This window comes from Gracilinanus agilis, chromosome 1 (assembly GCF_016433145.1).
Source record: "Gracilinanus agilis isolate LMUSP501 chromosome 1, AgileGrace, whole genome shotgun sequence".
Lineage (NCBI taxonomy): Eukaryota > Metazoa > Chordata > Mammalia > Didelphimorphia > Didelphidae > Gracilinanus > Gracilinanus agilis.
The window spans coordinates 551,551,557-551,570,085 of record NC_058130.1 but is presented as its reverse complement, the minus strand read 5'-3'; the positions used below and the strand labels follow the sequence as shown (position 1 = coordinate 551,570,085).

The 18,529-nt window shown below is 35.1% G+C and overlaps 1 protein-coding gene across 1 annotated transcript in view; it reads left to right on the top strand.

The window, feature by feature from the left end:
• The window catches only part of L3MBTL4 (L3MBTL histone methyl-lysine binding protein 4), a 435,253-nt gene that overhangs the window by 277,598 nt on the left and 139,126 nt on the right, over positions 1 to 18,529 (top strand). The window contains 1 exon segment of the mRNA XM_044666781.1: positions 1,872 to 1,980. Coding sequence (XP_044522716.1) covers positions 1,872 to 1,980 — 109 coding nt within the window.

The following is an 18,529-nucleotide window of genomic DNA, read 5'->3' as shown; positions in this document are numbered from 1 at the left end:
AAAACTACAGATCAGAAAAGTTAAGTGATTTTTTTCATTGTCATTTTTCTAGCAAGTGTCAAAGTTAGGATCCATACCCAGGGCTCTCCTGACTTCAAATCTTTCCTAATATACCTTGCTATCCTAATCCTTATAAAATATTAACTGTTTCTACCGTTTAATTTTAGCACTCTTTTTATGTTTTTTTTCCTGCATTACGATAAGTACATAAAATATGCTTGATGTTCTTTGTGATTACATTCAATTTGTAATAGGTACATAGGATTTCCCTATTATAAAGGCTGCCAAAAATGGATTTTTAATAGAAATATTATTTTCAATGCCCTATTTGCAAAGAAAAATGTCTATAATAAATGCTAAACCCATAGGCTTTGTGTATTTTATAACATTAATGTTTTTTTACAAATGTATTATATCTTCATATAAAACTTATTCACAATTATGCATAATATCATCTTTAAATATTTAAAATTTTTGGGATATACTCTAAAATACATCTACCTGAACTGTGTTCATGGCATTACCTTAAGACGTGTTTAATCTCACCTCTTCCTCAATTTTGCCTTTTACAAAACTGAGATAACCTTAGTTGGCAGAAATAGATACCTTGAAGTAATAGCTACTGCACTTTGACCTGGTCAAACTAGATCTGGGACACATTGACAAAAGTTCATGAATTCCCTAATATCCAGCAACTTAACAAAAGTTCCCATTTCCTAGTTGTTCCAGCATCATATTTATAATCATATAATTGCAGTAAGAAGTTCAGTTCTTTTAGGAAGAATATTTAGAAGCTGGAAATTCTCCAGAAGAGGGCAAGTGGAATCATAATTCAAGATTACATTATGTGTGGAATGGGTAAAGGAAATGGGGGTGCCCAACCTGGAAAAGAGAACCATGATAGCTCTGTTCAAATATTTGAAGGGCTATCATGTGGGGAAAGAATCTGAGTTGTTCCTCTTGACCCTATTGGATAAACCACGAACAATGGATGGAAGATAGAAAGCCTTATGTTTAAACTTAATGTAATCTTAAAATCTTTCTAATAAATAAGAGTTTTCCTAAAATATTACGTGCTGCTTCTGGAACCAGTGAGTTTCCCCTCACTGGAAGTTTTGACAAAATGGCTAGAGGGCCATTTGTTGGATACTTGTTCAAGTCTAGTTTGGTCTAGGTGGCCTCTGAGGACAATTCCACTTCTGAGATCCCATGATTTTATAAGAATAAAAATAGACAGAGGGGGAAGCAGGGAGGTTAAATAAATAGTTCTGATTTACTATAACATAAGAAAAACAATTCATGATTTTGTTAAAACAAGCAAATCAATTAAAATTTTAATTCTGTCATCTTTCTGCCTACTTCAAACAATACTACACATTTAGCCATCTTGTATACCTTCCCCATATAGTTTAAATCTTTTAAAATATGCTTAGCCAAGTTTGCAATAACATTCCATAATTCAACAATTGCATAATCAGATCCTCTAACATTCTGCAATACTATAAAAATAATGAATTCCTTGTAATTCTGCAACTTAACCAAAACCCCTGTTTTCTACTTGTTCTAGCACCATGTTTATTGGAGCAACAGATTCTTAAACCATTACTAGCAATTGGTTCTTACCCAAATAGCTTTTTATTTATTTATTTGTTTGTTTTATGTTCTTCTCCAATTTTAAGTGACTTTTACCTGTGATAATATAAGCTTTCCACCATTTCAGCCTACTATCTGAACAAAACTTTCTTCTTGGCCTAAAAAAAAAAATTCAAGAAAAAAATTAATGCAGCAAAATATCTTCTAATTCACTGCTGTTTACCCTGTGGTGTTTATTTAGATTCATGCTGCTACCATGATTTATTCCCACCTCACAGGATAATGAACCTAGATTTTATTTCTGTTCTTTGCCCAGACTTGTACAGCAGGCAAAGTGTCTGAAAATCAAAGGAAAAGAAGATATTGACTTGGATAATTTGTTCAGAGGTAAAACAAAAAACATGCTTTTTTATGGGGAATTTCTTGGAGGTGTTTGTTCGTTTGTTTAACTGTCTTACTGAGCTCTGTGGTGGAAAGAGCCATTAGCCTGGGCATAATCCAGCTCCACTTCAGCTTTGAGTAAACAAGCCATGTTGGGGTCCCAGTTTCATCAGTCATCAACAAAATAAGAATATTGGTTTTAATCTTTAGATGATCTCTAAGGTCCTTTTCAACTCCAATATTCAACAGTTCTGTAATTGCCTACACTGAGAAGAGTGTCAAAATATATACTCTTTTAATAAACAGGACCATGAGAGTAAAGTAACTCGTAGTACATCTACTTTTGTCTTCTGCCTATTGAGTATCATGACCAAAGTATCCTGATGTTATTGTAAATGCTTAGGAATAAAGCATTTGTTCATATAACATCATCTATTTGGTGACTTCTGAAGTCCCTTACAATGCTAAGATTCCCTGGTTCTGTGATGCTGGCTTAGAAAGGCAAATAAGAACATTCTTGTCTTAAAAAACAAACAAACAAAACAAAAATAAACAAAAAAAAAAAAAAACCAAACTCTTAAATGCAAGAAGATACGTTTATGGGTTTAGGCAGAAGATATTTTTGTCAAATTCTCTTTCCAGTCAGGGCTCAATAAAGATATATTTTGTGTATTGTTCATCATATCGGCATAACAAAACAGTTTCTATTTATGTTGCTTTAATGCAAATAAATAATGATAGAAAATATCATAACTGATATTCCAGTAATAAGATGTCCAAAGAACTTGTATATTTTATTACTCATCTGAACCTCATAACAACACTGTGAGGTAAGTACTACAAGCATTATCGTCTTCATTTTAAAGAGAAAGTTGAGACTTACAGAGGCTCCGTAATTTGCCCAAGGACACACAACCAGGAAACCTTAGACAAGGGAGTTATATCTGGGTCTCTCCCAACTCCAAATCTAGTACTTAGACCTCACCATCATGCTGGTCACTTAGAGTCATTTCTGTATCATTGTTAATTAGTCAGTACTTTTATCCCTCTGGATGAAGGGGATTTCTTCAGAATTGTGTCTCCTAGTGCTCCATAGGAAATCTTTCTCTGCTATTGTAGATGAAAATGAGATGCAAAGTTTTCTGCTGGCTTAACCTAGAGTGCCTGGAAATTAACACAGCTGTGTGGTTCGGCACTTCCCTTTCAGGAAGGCAATACCCATTAAACTATTCTGAAGAGAAAAAGAAAGTGTACTTGGCAGTCATTGAACGAGAGGGCTGGGATTCCTGCAAGCATGCTAGCCTATTTCTGCTCATCACAGTAGGGAGTGAAACGCAGCTTGTGGTCCAAGGAACAGCTCTTGATTGCATCCCAGTCACAAAGAAGAAAATGGAGGGCTGATAAAATACTAGGTCTCTATTATGCTCTATTATGCACATGTTTCTCTCTCTCTCTCTCTCTCTCTCTCTCTCTCTCTCTCTCTCTCTCTCTCTCTCTCTCTCTCTCTCCTCCCCCCTTCTCTCTTCCTTCCCCTCTCTCCCTTTTTCTCTCTTCCTCCTCTCTAAAGCAAAGCAACTTGCATATAGCTGAGTGGAGAGTATAGCCCTGTTTAGAAAAGAAAAAGACTAGAAAGGGGCATGGTCTCTTGTTAAAGGCCTTATTTTTAAAAAGTTCCATTTCAGAAAAAATTTAAAAGATGTTAAAAAAATAAAAAGTTCAAAATAAGCTTTCCACAATGTTCGGAACATCTCTACAGAGTAATTATATGTTTTTATTAAAACACATAAACACGTGGGCACATGCACACAGACACCCAAACCTTTTTTACAATTCACATAGTAAATGTAGTAATGAGGATAATCCTTATAAATAGAAAAATATATTTGCATAATGCAAAAAATGAAATCTATTTTAATTATTCAGTACATACTTGTTCTTTCCATCACTTAAAAAAAAACCCAAATTCTTGGCCATATGTTTTTCTTTCTCCAGACATTTACTATTTTCTTTGTTTTGAATATTTTAAGATCCTGGATCGACAGCTCTATGCTAAGAATTAAAAATGATTTTGTGTGGACTCCTTTGATAGGTTTGCCAGAACAGTGGATCCTGGGGGACCTGGGTTCAAACCATGTCTTTGCTTCTTAACATATATGAATACATATGTGACCTTGGGAAAGTCTCATAACCGCTTTAGTTATAGCTATCCATCTGTAAAATGAAAGAATTGGATTAAATGACCACTAAACTTTCTTCCACCACAAAAATCTATTATCTTTCTAGCTCATATTTAGGCAAAATAGAGGTACCTGTACTTAGGATATCTAGGAATGGAAAATTTTAAGCATTATACATATACATATATATATATATATGTATGTGGTCATTCATACTAGAGAACCTTTCTTTTATCTAACCCAAATGCCTTTTAGTTCAGCTTAATTTCATTTCTTGTCATTTTCCCCCTTCTGCTCAAGGATAACAGTTAATGACATATTGCCTTCCCTAGTTCTTAGAATATGTCTCTTCCCTTATTATTAACTTGTGAAGAACAGCATTGATTTCATTTTCTGTTTTTCTGAACACAGGTTTTTATGATCAGTTGGGATTTTCTTTTCTTTTTTTTTAATTAAACAAAGTCTACAACAACATTATTTTATTGGTATAGGGTACTCCTGAATGAGGAAAACTCCTTCTACCTATGTACAGATTAGCATCCTTCCAATATCTTATAATCTTAGGGAATTACCTAGAGCCTTAAGAGATTTAAAATCTGCCTATGGTCACAAAACCATGTGTTAAAAGCTAGGACGTGAACTAAGATCTTTCCTGGCTCTGAGACTGGCTCTCTATTAAATTCAACATGATTATCATTAATTCTTTTTTTTTTCCTTTTGAACTCTTATTTTCTCTCTTTGTAACAGCTCTAAGACATAAGAGTGGCAAGGGCTAGGCAGTGAGGGTTAAATAACTTGCCCCGGGTCACACAGCTTAGGAAGTATCTGAGACCAAATTTGAACTTGGACCCTCTCAACTCCAGGTCTGGCACTTTATCTACTAAGCCACCTAGCTGCCCCTATTTTATTAATTCTTACAAAAAAAAGGAAGTTAGTGGAAATAAGAATGTCTATCCTTTTCACTGAAATACTTTTTATCAAGGATTTTTTTCCATTTTGAACAGATTTTAAATTTTGAGTTTCACATTTTTTGTTTCTAAGGTGGTTTGTTCACTACAGTAGCTAGACTTGGCAGATATTATAAGAAATCATTGAAATGTTACCAGATTTTCAGCCAGGTATAATTCTAAAAAAATCAGAATCAGTGCTCTTTCTTTTCCCACAATACTGTATAAAAATAGCCTTGGAGACACAAACATTTTAATTAGGTTCAGTATTATAAAGATTTAATTAAGAAACCCAGGTTTTCAAAAGGGAGTTTTGGTAACAAAGTGGACAGAAGTAATTTGAAATTTAAAAATAGGGAAATGCCACCCATTTCTCCTGCCAGACGGCAATATAAGTTTTTGAGCAGTTTATCTAAGTAAACATAACAACCAGACCTGTTGGACACAATTAGGATGGAAGCATGCTCATGTAGCTAAATATATATAATTTTCTTGCCCAAAGAATTGAGAGTGGGGGAGAATTTCAGTACCTTACTGGGAAATTGTATTATATCATTCACCAATCAGCCACATTGGACCAAATCACATAGAACAGTTCTTTGGAATATAATTGGAATTTGATTACAATTGCCATTTAATTTCCTAGAGTTGTCCAAAAACTGCTCCAAAATGATTAATGCTTGATCTTCTACTTATAACACAAGTTGAATTTGTCTATAAAAAGTCTGATTATAGTCATGAATTTTTGGTGTTCAACTAGAAATCCCCTCCTATTACAAGTTTTGATTGATTAACTTAAAAGTTGCTGATTGATAAACAAAGAGAGTTTGATTCACTCTCCACAACTGCTAATGATGATAATTTTGACACCATGATAGAATGATAGAAACCAAATAAGATGGTTTATGTTTGAGTATATGTGTTTCTGGGGTAAGAGGGTATTAAAATGTACAATGTAGATAGATCATATAAGCTCCCTAACTCTTGCCACTGAATTATTTGCTTGTTGACTTTCATAGCTCCTTGATTACTCTATCTATACCTCCAGTCATGAAATCTAACTTTTTGAAATGCACAGAAATTGGGAGTTGGGTGGAAGGAAACAATGTGTAATTTTTGTGTTTCTGTAACTTATGAATGTTGGATTCTGATGGGATGATATTAACACTCCTAAAATTTCCACTTATGTGGAAAATATTGGAATTATTGGTTGATTATAAAGAGAAGCATAAAAAATGCTCTTTATTGCTAAAGTTTGTCAAATAAATAAGTTTGTCAAAAATATTTTGATTTCATCTGTGTGGAGATTCCCTTCCCTCAAGTAAACAACCTTTCACAGCCCTGTATGATTTTATGTATTTGATTTATTGTCATTATCTTTCTCTATTTTTAAACTTCAGTCAACAAACAATACCTAAGTATAGTGGGCAATGTGCTAAGTACTAGGGATGCAGATAAATCAGTGAAAGAATCTGTAATCTGAAGAATCTTAGATTCTAATATATATGCATATGTACATGAGTATATTTATATGCATATGCAAATATTTATACATCTACATGTGTATATACATACATAGTATATATACATATTTATACATAAGCTATATATAAAAATAATATAAAGGTGATTAAACCCATGGGACTTCATGGAGCAAAACAAGAGAAAGGGAGATAGAGAAAAGGGAGGGGGTGAAGGAGAAGGAAGAAATGATGGTAGGCTTAAGAAGCAAAGTGTAGAACAGTTTCTGGGAGAGAAAAATAGAATATCCATTGGGGAGGAGGAAAAGGATTGCTATGCCTTAGTGAGGTCCCACTTGCATTTGGATAACATGTGTTTATAACATACCCAATTAGCAGCTTTCCATTTTCATTCACATGGGTTGGAATTAAGGAAGTGGATGGATGACAGGAGTAATCCAAGGCTAAGGTTGGACAAGGGTTGATAGAATAATAAGATAAAGCATTCAGGAATAGTAAACAATATAGAATTGAACTGGCTAACTTTGATGATTGAGATTAGAAAGGAGAAAAGTATATTAAAAGTAAGGTAATGCCATGAAAAAATGAGGGATTGGAGATCTTATGAGAGCAAAGAATAGATTTAAGAAGTATAAAATAGAAGAAATGGAATGATACTAGCTTTTAATTAAATAGAAGAATATCAGTTTTTTAATTGTGTATGAAGTAGACAATCATCAACAATCCAGGACCAAAGGAACAGGGACAAAGAAGTATTTGAAATGACAAACTTTTTTTCATGTAAAATAATTGTCCAGGGTCACTTAACCAGTAAATGTCCAAGGCTAGATTTGCACTCAGAAAGATGAGTCCTCCTGACTCCAGGCCCAGCAGTCTATTTACTGTACCATCTACCTTGCCACTGAACACATATACAAAGATGAAAGAATTCTAGTATTTGACGAGTTTACATTCTCCCAAGTGTGACCTGGTGTGGGAAGGGTTATAATACATAAGTATAACATGAGGTAATTTGAAGAATTCTTTTTTGCACCTCATTCACAAGTAATTAGTAGTATGCCATAATCTACCTATATCCACCAAAAGGTTTTCCTTTGCCCATTTTGTTTCTTCTAACTCCACTTCTTCCAAGATGGTGATATTCCATATTCCACATGCCATTTTGTCATACTATTTAGGATAATATCACTTAGCAAAATGATTGATTTATGCTATGAAATATCTTGCAGAATTTTCAGGACTTACTAAGGTGGTATAACTTGAAAATTGTATTTTCCAGGGACCCAAATCTATAGAGAGATTAGTGGCTCTTGATTTAATCAATAAGTCAATAAAAAAGCATTTATAAGTACCTACAATATGCTAGACAATTTGTTAGGAGCTAGGGGATATAAAGACAATGAATTAAAGCTTTTTTTGTCAAGGAATTTATTTTTTAATGAGAAGTGGGCAACGGGACTAGTCTTTGGGAAGACTTTCAACTAGTTATCATTGAAATGATAAGCAACTTTTTAACTATTTACCATCTTTGATGTGTAAATGTTTAGATGAGTTGTTATATATCAAAATGAAATTTAGCAGGTAGCACATCATGTGTTGTGATGGACAGCTTAAAAAGGAAATGGGTGGTCATAAAGGTTCTTTGATAATATCCACAATTAAGTGTGTTTTTCTCCTGTATTAAGAGGGGAAAAAAGAGAAGCTAACCTTCAAATATATAATATGTATTCTATATTTTAACCAAAAAATTTCAATGGTTGTTACAAAACACCAAGGTGCTATAAAAGTGCATAACTGATGTACAGTGATGGGTATGCTACTTTATATATGGTGAATATTTATGTAATCTCTCCCAATACTACCCTCTTTTTAAATTTTGTTTTATTTTATTCATTTTTTTAAAACTCTTAAGTCTTTTTTTAGAATACTAAGTATCAAATTCAAGGCAGAATAGCAGTAAGGGTTAGGCAAGTGGGTTTGTGACTTGTCCTAGGAAGCTAGGAAGTACCCGAGTTCAAATTTGAACCTAGGACTTCCCATCTCTAGGGCTGGCTCTCTATCCACTGAGCCATATAGCTACCTCCCAATGCTACTTTCTTGACAAAACTTTAATCTTCTTTAGAGATTAATCCAGATATTAAGAACTTTCAAAAAAAGTTGAAAGGTGCTTATTTTAAAAATATGTAGATAGAATGTTACTCCAACTTAGATATCCAGTAAGAAAATCTTTCCACATCACTTTCCTTCCCCAAAACTTCAAGTACTTCCCATGGTCTAGTGAATAAACTACAAACAAGTGAATCTACCCTTTAAACCCTTCTACTTTCTCCTTCCCACTTGCCATTCCAAGCTTAATTCAAAGGATTCTCTTTCATGTCATTACCATCAGTTCCCTGATCATGTCTTTCCTTCTATTTCTTTTCCTTTGTCCTCCTAAACCACCCCAAAATGTCAATACTTGGAACAGATATCCTTCAAGTCTATGCCTACTGAAACCTGTCTTTTCCTTCAAGAAAGAACTCCTAAAGCACTCTTTCTGTGGTCTTTCCTTGATCTCTCTCTTTCAATCCCTGTTGCTCAATGTGAATCCACCATTCTCAAAGATCTCATGCTTCCTTTTGACCTTTCCTATGTATTTAATGGAGGCAGAAGTAGCACCTCTGCTGCTCATCCATCTTTAGTGTATCTTTCATCCAATTCTAATGGGGGGCTCCCAGAAGCTATAGTGTGCTCCAGCTTCAGAGAAGATGGGCTAAACCAGGATGAGGTTAGATGACTGGCCTCAAATCCATTGGTGATCTACCCCAAACATATGAAGACTTCCCCTGGTGAATGACCAGGTGAGAACAATTTGTTCCAAAGCTTGAAGCAGGTATTGTAGAGCACCTAGAACTTGGTCAGACCTCAAAGATGCTACAACCGCACACTACAGCTCATCGTCAGCCATCCTGACTTTTGTCCTGCCACTGGATTTCAGTAGCTCTAGAAGAGAGAGTGAGCTTTATGACTGTGCAACTCTGCCTTGATTCATATGAAAGTCAAGACTTCACCCCGTGATATCAGTGGTCCTCTTTTACAATGAAGGCAAATAGCAACAGCAATGGAAGGCAGATATGTATGTAGGTCAATGAATGATGTGAAACGCCAAAAACAATGCAGTCCACAAAACTGTTCATAAGATCATTTTGGGCAGCATTTAGAAATCACATGTTAACATTAAATATGTTTTTATTGTATTTTTATTTGTTCTGTGAATATTTCCCAGTCACTTTTAAATCTAGTTTGGGCTGCGCTGGATAAGTTGGGGGCTGCATGCAGCCTGTGTTCTGTATATTTTTCACATTTGATATGGTGGGTAGGGAGCTGGTTTCAGAGTCAAGAATTGCTGGGTCAGGTCTTAACCTCTGACTCAAAATGGTTGAGTGACCCTAGTCAAGCCATTTAACCTGTTAGTGCCCCCAAGCAGTTCTGTATGATTGTAAATTACAGAATGGTTAGTGATAAATAAATGAAGCATTTATTAAGCACTTCCTTTGTGCCAGGCATTGTGGTAAGTACTGGGAATATAAGAAAACAAAATAGCCCCTACTCTGAAGAAGCTAACATTCCAAGAGGCAAAGAAAGTAAATAAAGAAGTAGAGAGTGAGAACTGGGAAGGACTACCCCTGCAGGGAACAGGCACCTAGGCGGGAATGAAAAGCAAGTCTGAGACTTCTCATAATAGGGCTTTAGGGCAATCATTAAGTTGGCCTCTGGGTCAAGTCATCACAGGGCAAAACAGCATATGTGCAGAATGAACCAGGGGGACTCTTTATGATAAAAAGAGTTTCTAGAACTTGCCTGTATCAATCACAGGTCCAGACTTGGGGTTAGGGGACAGGGAGAGAGAAAATATATAGTTATTTGTGAGCTTTTAGAGTGAAAGGAATGAGCTACTTCTTTTTATCTTTAATGCCCTATACATAGTAGTTAATTTTTTTTTAACCCTTACCTTCTGTCTTAGTATTATTTCTAAGAAAAGGAGCAAGGGCTAGTCATTTGGAATTAAGTGACATGGCTAGGGTCACAAAGCTAGGTATTGTATGAGGACAAATTTGTACACAGGACCTCTTATCTCCATGACTGGCATTCTATTCATTATTCTACCTAACTGCTCCCACATAGTTTCTTCTTAAACATTTGAATCAAGTTGAGTGATAGTTAATTTTTATAAAAAATGTAAACCCTTTTAAATTATTTAAATTGTCAGTAATAATAATGTTTCTTCCTTCAATCTCTATCATACAATTCTGAAAGCAAATATGGCTATTTTTTTAGATATTGTTCAATCCTTCAGTCACATCCTCCTCTTTGTCATCCCATTGACCAACTCTGTGGGATTTTTCTTAGCAGAGATGTTGAAGTGGTTTGCCATTTCCTTCTCCACTTATATGCATGCAGGGGTTAGGCAGCTTGCCTAGGATCACAGACCTAGTAAGTGTCTGAGGTTAAATTTAAACTCTGGCCTTTCTAACTAACTGTAGGCCCAATGCTTTATCCATTGTGCTACCTACTTGCCCATTTATAGTTATTAGGCTGTATACAATTTTCCAAAGTAACTTTCCATCTATATTTCAATATCCTTCTTCTAAGTGAAAATTATATTTATGTAGAATTTCAGGTGTGTGTAAAAAAAAAAAAAGAAGAAGAAGAAGAAAGAATTTGGCTCCTCCTGTTGAACTCCATCCTTGAGTTATGGAGTTTTTAAAATATGAACATTCCTGACAAAATATTATTGAAACTCCAATATGGAAAGAAGCTTGCTGGAAAAATAAAGAATATCTGGGTAAAAATAAACTTGCTTAATAAGTAGATAATATATTTTTGGGTTATGAGGTTTGAGGGACTGTCAACTCTGGAAACTAAATTCTGCATTGCCAAGTCTGGTGTGATGTGGGCAGTCAACACCACAGGCTTTCTCAAAGTGTTCCAAAAATATTTCTAACTCTCTGACTTTGCCACATCCTACTCTCCAAAGCAACACAACTTCTACTTAGTAGTAGAGCAATCTTCACCTTTCCCAGTCATCCTGCATGAGATATGAGATTGATACCTGAGACACGGTCCTTTCCTATCACCATTTGTCAGGTGTTTATTCCCTTCAAGGTTTAACTTAATTCCAATCAGATATTAAATCCTTATGTTGGATGAGTTTATCAAACCTAAGTCTTGAAAAGGTGTCTTTATTTGTTATTATAATTACCCTCCAACTTTACAACAAAATGTTAGCTCTGCCTCCTTTCTTTAGAGCCAAAACCAGGAGGCTAAAACTAAATGTCAGCTCTGTTTGAGTGGGACATTTATATCAGGCAGAGTGTTGTTAAAACATCGTAGCTATCTCCTTTCTCATTCCACTTCTCTTTGACATGTGCAGATTTGAAGAGAGGGAACATTTCTTTACATAGTCTTTTAAAACTCTTTTAGAATGATATAGGAAACTATATGACCATATTGCAAAGATACTCTATCCCTCATTCATTGTTCCTTCTGGTGCTATTTATTTAAAGTTTTCTTTCTATTCTGTTACTTAATTTTGATGCTAGGAAAAAAACACCAAACTTCTAATTAATGCTACTTGCAGAACAAATATGATAGTGACCTACCAAAAAAATTACCCTGGTCATCTGACAGAGCAAAAAGTGGTATTAATGATTTGTTCCTTTCACCAAAGGCAGCTAGGTGGTACAATGGATAGAGTGCCCAGTCTGGAGTCAAGAAGACTCATTTTCTTGAGTTCAAATTTGGCTTCAGATGGTTACTAGCTTGGTGACCTGAAGCAAGTCATTTTATCCTGGTTGCTTCAGTTTCCTCCTCTGTCAAATAAAGTGGAAGAAGAAATGGCAAACCACCCCAATATCTTTGGCCCCCAAATGTGACCAGGAAGAGTTGGACATAACTGGAAATGATTGAACAAAAAGTTCAAAATTAAAAGACTATTTTCAGAAATGGTTCTCTTAACCCTGACATTTATAAGAAGCGTTCAAAAAATATAATTGGTAGAGTCAGCCTTAGAGCTGCAGTGAGCCTGCTGCAAAAAGACATTAGTTTTAAAAAAAGAGAGTAATTCTTAATGGAAGGATTTAAAGCATGTTAGTGAGACAAATTCTAGCATTCCCAAAAGCCATTCAATATCATATGGGTTCCCACTGAGCCTTCTTGGGCCCATATTACCTCTTATGCTGAGATAAACAGTTTTGGCAAGGCAAGCCTTTGAAATATTCATATCCGACATCTTATTTGTGTGCAGAAAAGTAAATCTAATACTGTGCTTTGAAATTATGTTAATAGTGCTTGTTGTTATATTACATATAAATTATATATATGTACATATATATATATTTATTATATAAGTTAGTACAGCAGGTCATATTTCTCAACTGAAGCATGTCAGACCAAAAATCATATTACTGAGAAGAGGAGGTTGAAAAGAATCACCCCTAACATAGTCAGAGAGATTTGTTAAAATTCAGCCTGTTTTACTGGGTAAGTTGAGAGACCCATAACACTCTAAAAAATTAGGTAATAGCTTTACAAATAATGAATTTTCCATAAATTTGGAACATGAAATATTTTAGTACCGTGTGAAAATAATTATGTATCCTAACACTGCTTGAACTCTATAGACCACACATCAGTCAGTGAGTCTGTGGAGTCACAGCGAATTGGTTGCACCTCTTGTTGTTGCTATAGTTACCGTTGCCTTGTGGGCTACATTGTGTATCACTTATGTGTTGTACTTTATTTACTAGGAAAGACAGCAGTTTCATCTATTATTTACATTGTTCTTTCTCATTCACTATTTTACCTTTCTCTTCTGCCTTGTTTTTTTTCCCCTTTTGAAGAAGAGATTTGTATAATTTCAGAAGGCACTCACAGCATAAAGATCCAACATTATTTCTCCTTTAAAATTGGCTGATAAGCCTTTGGCTACAGTGTACGAAGGATAATCAGATTACAACATCTATACTAGCTAGCCATCTTGAATAAGGTTTATTCTCTGTGGTAGGGGCGTGCATGGGTGCGTGCGTGCGTGCGTGTGTGTGTGTGTGTGTGTGTGTGTGTGTGTGTGTGTTTCAAACTCAAAAATCAGCACTTAAAATGTAAATAATGTTAAGCAAAAGAATTAAGAAAACTGATAAAATTATTCCTACACTTTGACTGAACTATACCACAACTAACCCTGCATTCCAAAGCAATCAGAGGTAAGAGAAAAGGACCTACCTATGCCAAAATATTTTAGCAGTTCTTTTTGTAGTGGCAAAGAATTGGAAACCAAGGGGTTGTTTATCACTTGGGGGAATGGATGAGCAAGTTGTGGTATATGGTTGTAATGGAACATTTTTGAGCCATAAGAAATGATGTATAGGATGAGTACAGAAAAAACTAGAAAGACTCATTAATAGATACAAAGTGAAGTGAGCAGAACCAGGAGGACAGTGTATACAGTACCAGAAACATTCTATAATCAACCATGAAGCAGTAAACCATTATTAGCAAAGCAAGTTTCCAAGATGACTAGAAGCGACTCATGAAGAAAATGCTATCCATAACCAAAGAAGGAGCTGTTGGAGTCTGAGGCAGATCAAAGCATACCTTCTTCCACTTCATTTCCTTCATGAGATTTTTATTGTATATGTGACTTGTGTCTCCTGTCATAATATGAACAATATGGAAATGTGTTTTTCATGAAAGTACTGGTATAACCTATATCAGATTTTTATTGCTTTGGGAAGGGAGAAAGAGGAGAGAGAAGGAGAAAATCTGAATCCTAATATGTCATTAAATGTCATATGTCTCTTCTATACTATCATCTATCATTTCTTAATGCAAATTTGTCAGCTACAGTGTCACATTATGGCTTTGGTTTCATTAATCTCATGCTTATTAAGCAATAATAACAGAATCACAGAATTTGAGAGAAGAAAATGTATATGACCATGTAGTTGAACATGCATCTTAAATGTAATTATGATTGGAGCTAAGCAACCCAGAAAGCCGTTGAGCATCCTAGACCAAAAGAAAAAACTCCAGGGGAGTATCTAAGATAACCTATTTTTTTGCTTTGGGTTATTTACCATTTTTTTAACCACCTGGATGAAGACATAGATACCATGCTCATCAGATTTGCAAGTAACACAAAAAACAGGTGTCTAACATAAATAACCAATTTCAGAATGCAAAATGATATCAGAAAGTTAGAAAAGTGGTGCTACTTCTAATAAGATTAGATTTAATTGGGAAATGTAGATTTTTACATTTCATTTTTAAAAATCACTTACACAAAGTATAAAATTGGAAAGTTTTGGCTAGACAGCATTTCATTTGAATAAGTTTTAGGGTTCGTTTTTTTGTTGGTGTTATTTTTAAAGTGCCAGCTAAGAGCCAGTGATGTGATATGACAACCAAAAAAGGTTATATAATTTAGTCTTCATTGAGAAAAGTGTGACATCAGAGCATCTAGGTGGCTCAGTGGTTAGAGAGCCATCTTTGCATATGGGAGGTCTTGGATTCAAATATGGCCTGCATAATCCTGGACAAGTCACTTAACCCCAAGTGCTTAAACTTTGCTGCTCTTCTGCCTTGGAACCAATGCTGAGTATCAATTGTAAGACAAAAAGTAACAGTTTTTTTTTTTTTAAAGAAAAGAAACATGTAACATCTGAGTCTGAGGAATCTTTGTCTGAGTCCAGCTGTTTTATGCCCCAGCCAGAGGACATCTGAAATAGTGTTTTCCATTTGAGCTATTATCTCTGAGGAAAGTCATTCAGAAGCTGGAGAAAGTTCAGAGGTCAGTTAAAATGATGGAAGACCCTAAGATCATTCTCAATATATGAGGATCACTTTGGTGATATTTAACCTTGTTAAGAGAAAACTTGGTGGTGACTGGAAAATGTCAAGTATTTGAAAGGATGACATTAGAAGAAAGACTTGTTCAGAACTTTTTGATCATGTCTGACTCTTCATGACCCCATTTAGAGTTTTCTTGGCAAAGATATTGGAATGATTTGCCATTTCCTTCTGCAGCTCATTTTACAGATGGGCAAACGGAGGCAAACAATGAAATTACTTTCCCTGGATCAAATGGCTAGTAAGTGTCTGAGGCCAGATTTGAACTCATTAAGATGAACCTTCCTGACTCTATGCCTGACACTATTAATGCTATGCCACCTTCCTGCTCCAGGAAAAAAAAATAAGATTCGTTCCTCTTGGCCACAAAAAAAAAAAAAAAAAAACAAGACTAGAAACAGCGAGTTTGCAGAGAGGCAGATTTTAGCTCAGTATGAAGAAAAACCTAATAATTGGAGGGTTGTAAAAGTTGAACGAACTCCTTCATAATAGCATAGTTTCCATCTTCAAAAGCCGAGTGCATTTTTATATAGGAATTCTTATATAGAAAGGGGCCAGACTGTGTCTGCTTTTCTTTTCTATTGACAGATTCTTTGATTTTGTGATTTGACACTGTTTTGATTGGTGTTTCAGTGTTCACCATTTCTATAATAGTAATAACTGCCAGCAATAAGGTTGGCCATCCACTTTACATATTTTATGGATCCTCATAATAAGTCTGTGAGTTAAGTGCTATTATTCCTTTTATATAGATCAGAAAATAGATTGGGAACAGTTTAGTGACTTGACTAGGGTCACACATCCAGTATCTGAGGCAAGATTCAAACTCAGATCTTCCTGACCTCCAAGTATAATACATTCTGGTAACTTATAGTCACATCCCTAAACTCTTTAACTAAACATCTAGAATTGGACCTCTTTCCTTTAAAAGACAACATCATTAACAGAAAACCATAAATAGCTTATGTTCATTGGAAAATATATCCAAAGGCATGCCTTTTATTTCTTCTCTATCCACTACAGAAAAGCTATAGAAACCAGAGGGAATTTGCTTTGTGTTGATCATATTGGCAGTGAAGCTTGCAGTCAAAAACCATTTCAGCATCTCTGACAGTCTTATTGGACTTGATGGCAGTCTTTCTTTTCTTAAGCTGAATTCCTTTCTGCCTGTCCTGAAATTCATCCTTGAAGTAACACTATTGTTGTCTTTGTGCTAATGAATTTTGTAGCTCTGGTCATTTTCACCTTATAGAAATTCAAACATATCTACACAAAACTAGTACTTTAAAAGAGAGAAGGAAAGAAACCTAAAGGATGAACACATTTTCAGCTCTTTTGGCAGGAATACCTTCAAAATAATTGACTTTGAGCCATTTTTATATGACGTTACTTGTACATATACTTACCTCACTGGTAGGAGAAAGGTTTTTTGTTTTTTTTTTTTTTTGGCAAAAGTTCTGAATTTGACCACTTCTTACATCAAGTAAATGTAGCATAATATAATATTTGAAAGATTTTATGAATGGATGAATGGTGATTTCATCAGTATGGGTGCTTTATCCACCAATGATAATCATGATCCTTCATTGTCTCAGTAGAGGATCTGAAGTTGCTGAGACTTCAAAGAATTCTTCACCCAGGGGTCAACTGATGAAGAGACTCTGACCTTAAATCAGCTGATGCTCACAAAACATACATGGAGAGCTTTTCTGGGCTTATCCTCAAAGCTTTTTTCTGCTTACTAAGCCCCACTCATTTGTGGATTTTACCGGTTTAGCTTTTGAGAACCCATATTTATCAAGCTCTTATGAATACATGATGAAAATAGTAATTAATGGAATTATTCTCTCTTCCACCTTGTTTTTATTCAGTCTTACAATTAAGGGTGCCAAGGACAGTACCTACATTGAAAAAAAATTGTATCTGCCATGCTTTTCAAATGAATGACCCATTTCTCATGCAATTTTAAGTGAATTTCTCAGTCTACTGGGGGTAGGCTGGATTAAGATGCTTGGGCTCTTCTACCTCCCTGTGATGCTTAGCAACCCTTAAGCTGCTGATTTAAGGGATAATTGCAGATTAGTGATGCGCATATGACAATACCCAGGGTTCAGTAAACAAAATGAATTTATCTTGGATTGAATACATAATTTCCCAAGAAAAATCAAATAGCAAATAAAAGTCTTACCCTTTGGGGAAGACTATTAGAAATAATCAAGTCTTTTGTCTTGGGTCTTTGTTTTGTCAAAGATTAATATCTCTGAATGGATTAAAAAGTGTCATTAACTTGTTTTTAAAAAGTGACCAGAAAACTGCAGAATTTGTATTCTGTAAATGTGCTATCATCCTTCAGATATAAAGATGACAGAGAAGTCCATTTAGCCTCTGTAGTATTTGATACCAGTGAGACTACCTTTTACCCCTGGATTCCTTTCCCTCCTTCTGTTACGTACATGTTGCTACATTCTTTCAGTTCTCCTATCTGGTGCCTTCTCCAGTTAGAATGTGGGCTTCTCAATATGAGGGACTATATCATTTTTCTCTCCATAGCCCCATTGCTTAGAATAATGCTAGGTACATAGTAAGCACTTAATGATTATTTTTCTCACTCATTCATCCATTCATATTTGTCTAACCTTTCTGTGTCAGGTTCCTTTGCAGGATCATCATTGCTGACCTGCCTCCTGTATGTCCCCTAAGGCTCTGTTGTAGATACATTTTTTTCTTTCTACATTTTGTTTTGCTGATCTCTTTAGAATTCATAGGTTCGCTTCTGTTCAGAAAGCTCTCAAATCTCCATATTGTCCTCATTTCTCTCCTGATCTCTAAGCCTTTCTCTCCTTCGGTCAATGAACATCTCAATATGAATATCCCACACACATCAAATTCAACTTATCTTTTACAGTTCATTCATTACCTTGAGGATGGAGGGGAAGAAGAAAGGAATAAGTATTTTATAATGTTTACTGTGTGTCAGACACTGTGCTAAGAGCCTTTTTTACAAATTAATATTTCTGCCATCACAAGGACCCTACAAGGTAGATATTATTATCTACGTTTTACA